This window comes from Cyphomyrmex costatus, unplaced genomic scaffold, assembly GCF_001594065.2.
Source record: "Cyphomyrmex costatus isolate MS0001 unplaced genomic scaffold, Ccosl1.0 scaffold302, whole genome shotgun sequence".
NCBI classification, from domain to species: domain Eukaryota; kingdom Metazoa; phylum Arthropoda; class Insecta; order Hymenoptera; family Formicidae; genus Cyphomyrmex; species Cyphomyrmex costatus.
Window position 1 is genome coordinate 1,672,415 of NW_017277148.1, and position 2,625 is coordinate 1,675,039.

At 26.7% G+C, this 2,625-nt stretch overlaps 1 protein-coding gene across 3 annotated transcripts; it reads left to right on the forward strand.

Annotated features, from left to right (window-relative positions):
- Positions 1–332: 332 nt before the first annotated feature.
- LOC108775651 (uncharacterized) lies at positions 333–2,394 on the forward strand. 3 transcript variants are annotated; one of them, XR_001940760.1, is made up of 5 exons: positions 333–608; positions 874–1,251; positions 1,509–1,607; positions 1,762–2,020; positions 2,341–2,394. XR_001940760.1 is itself a non-coding variant. In XM_018542080.1 (5 exons), the coding sequence occupies exons 2-4, from the start codon at positions 1,000–1,002 to the stop codon at positions 1,942–1,944; spliced, it is 534 nt and encodes a 177-aa protein (XP_018397582.1). In that variant the 5' UTR covers positions 333–608; positions 915–999; the 3' UTR covers positions 1,945–1,989; positions 2,341–2,376. The 3 variants fall into 3 exon arrangements, 1 of the variants encoding a protein (XP_018397582.1); XR_001940759.1 differs by having other exon boundaries at positions 915–1,251; XM_018542080.1 differs by having other exon boundaries at positions 915–1,251; positions 1,762–1,989; positions 2,341–2,376.
- The last annotated feature ends 231 nt before the right edge of the window (positions 2,395–2,625 follow it).

Consider the following 2,625-nt stretch of genomic DNA (forward strand, 5'->3'; position numbering starts at 1 on the left):
ATAAACTATATTTCAAAAATTTGTGAGTTATTAAAAAATTATTCAACGTTTAGTGTTTAAAGTAGGAATTTTAATCATCGGTCTTATAGCGAGGAACTAGATAAGCGATTACTTTCATATTTAATGAAGGGAAACTAACAATAAAACTGATAATTAAAAAATTAAATGAAATCATTTATTAAATCATTAATATGATTAATTTAACTATAATAATATTAATAATTTTATATAAATTTATTTAATTTAATTGACGATATTAAAAATTTTTTGTAAAAAATTAAAATATTCTGTAAAACAGAAGCATGAACGCCTTGATGTTTGCAGCATAATAGGACAGTTTTATAACCTGCGTATTCGATGTGTGGACATTGAGATAATAATAGTGCAACGATAAATTAACAGTTCGAGCGAGAATACTCTGTATCGACAGTTAATGTTGGTGAAAATATTAGTGAAGATATAATATATCAAACATTTATATATGGTGTCGCCGATATTAAAAATGAAATATTAACCAAAAATCGCCGCATTTAACCTTATATATATCAAATACTGCATAGCTTTGTAAAGTCACCGTTTTTTTACAACTGTTCTTATCACGATGCGAGGTTTGTTATTATAATAGAATAATTCAGTAACGTGACAAACATCTAATATCTTGAAAGACAGTATATATACGATATCGTTTATCTTGTTTATTCATTTAATATTAATTAATGCGTGTCAGAATATTTTTTTTCTTTTGTAATATTGGACTACAATGAGCAGATTAATTAAATAAAGGACTCCTAAAATGAAAATGGAAATGTAATTTTAAAAAAATAGGCTATTTAATTACTTAAAAAATGTTTTTCTTAAAAGTATTTCTTTTAGGTTTAGTTGATCAATCTTGCGATTTTGATTTGAAATTATAGTGAGGAAAATCATCGCAGAACAAAAGGCACACAAACAAAACTTTTTGAGAAGACTTTCTTAAAAAAGATTGTGTGTTGACGTAAAATGGAAACTGTGAAATACTATGCGAATTTCATAGATCCTCACTGGATTACTGTAGTAGCAACAGGATTATATACTCATTTGCGACAAATCTGTATAATTGGTCTGTGTTTTGAGGAGGAGAACGCTTTGCCTTTCGATCCATCATACGCGTCGGTACTATTTGTGTTCTCAGTTTTGTGTCTATTAGCGGAATACAGACTATGGCCTATAACTCTTAAAGAACCACCAATCCAACTATTATACATTTACGAAGTGAGTCTTAGACTTAGAACCATCATTTAGAGATTTCTTTAAAACCGTTTTAAAATATATAAAAAAAAAACAAATGTAATATTTTCATACAATATCGTTTTGGTTAAGTAATGTAAATATGTAAAGTTATTGGATTAAGATAATTATTAAGTAAGAGAGAGAGAGAGAATTTCTTTTATGATGTGGACAAGATAATATCGAATTGGACAACTATTATACTATTATATTATTGATTCAAAATCGATTTTACTGTGTAGATGTTAATAGCTGCATTGAGCACGAATTTAGCAATCCATATGGTATGGGTACCAATGATGCATGCAATTTTCTGTCTAACTCATGAATCTAATAAGTGGGTATGTATATTTAATATATAATATATGAAAATATGGAAAATTATTACTGATAAATTTTACTTATACAATTATACGAAATTTTCGCCATGCGAGAAACGGAATTTCCAATAGATAGAAGTTTCAAGTTTTGAAATATTCTCATTTTTCATTTTAGTTAATGTGGTTGAATAGAACTATGGGTCTCGATAGTTATTCTTGGTTATATTCCTTTGCGGATTACATGGCTACAGACTACGCAGCCACGTACATGGCATTTTGCATGTCATTATTGTCATTTGTGTGGATGTTAGACGCCACTGAAACACTGGACACGTTTCTGGATACGTGGAGCAAGTAGTGAATTTTGAAAACTTCAAATCTTATCCGCAAAATTGTCAGACATGTAATAAAATTACACAGCAGTTTATCAACTCGTAAATATACAATTCTTAATAAAAAGAAATTTCAAATTTAATTTCGTAAAATTCAACAAAATGTAAATCTTTGCAAAATATAAATAGTGTGCATTTATTTTATTCTGATCCATCAGCAGAATATTTTATTTTACTTAAATATTATTATAGTTATAAACTTTGGAATATTTACTAAAGATTGGAGCATTTTAATTTAATGTCCTTACATAGAAACAGAATTAATATAACCTTTAATTAAATAGTCTTTTAATTAAAATTAAAAGCTTTAATTTTGTATGTAATTATAATCTAATAATAATTCTTTTTTTGTTTTTCTCGAGATATGTGCAATTCACGAATGCAGGACATCCCAAACGTAAAAAGGTTACCTTCAGCAATCCTGAAGTGACTCAATCATTCTTTTATAAATTCTGTCAAATGAATCCTTTTACAATAAATTTTAGAAATTATAATTTTTTTTAATTTGCTAAATTTGTAATATATATGTTTTTACGTTTAATAAATATCTTGAAATATTTTCTAAAATTATTATTGCGTTAATCATCCGCGCGTTGCATTTTGCATTATACAAATATTTACAAAAATATAGGTTTTTTTATTTTACT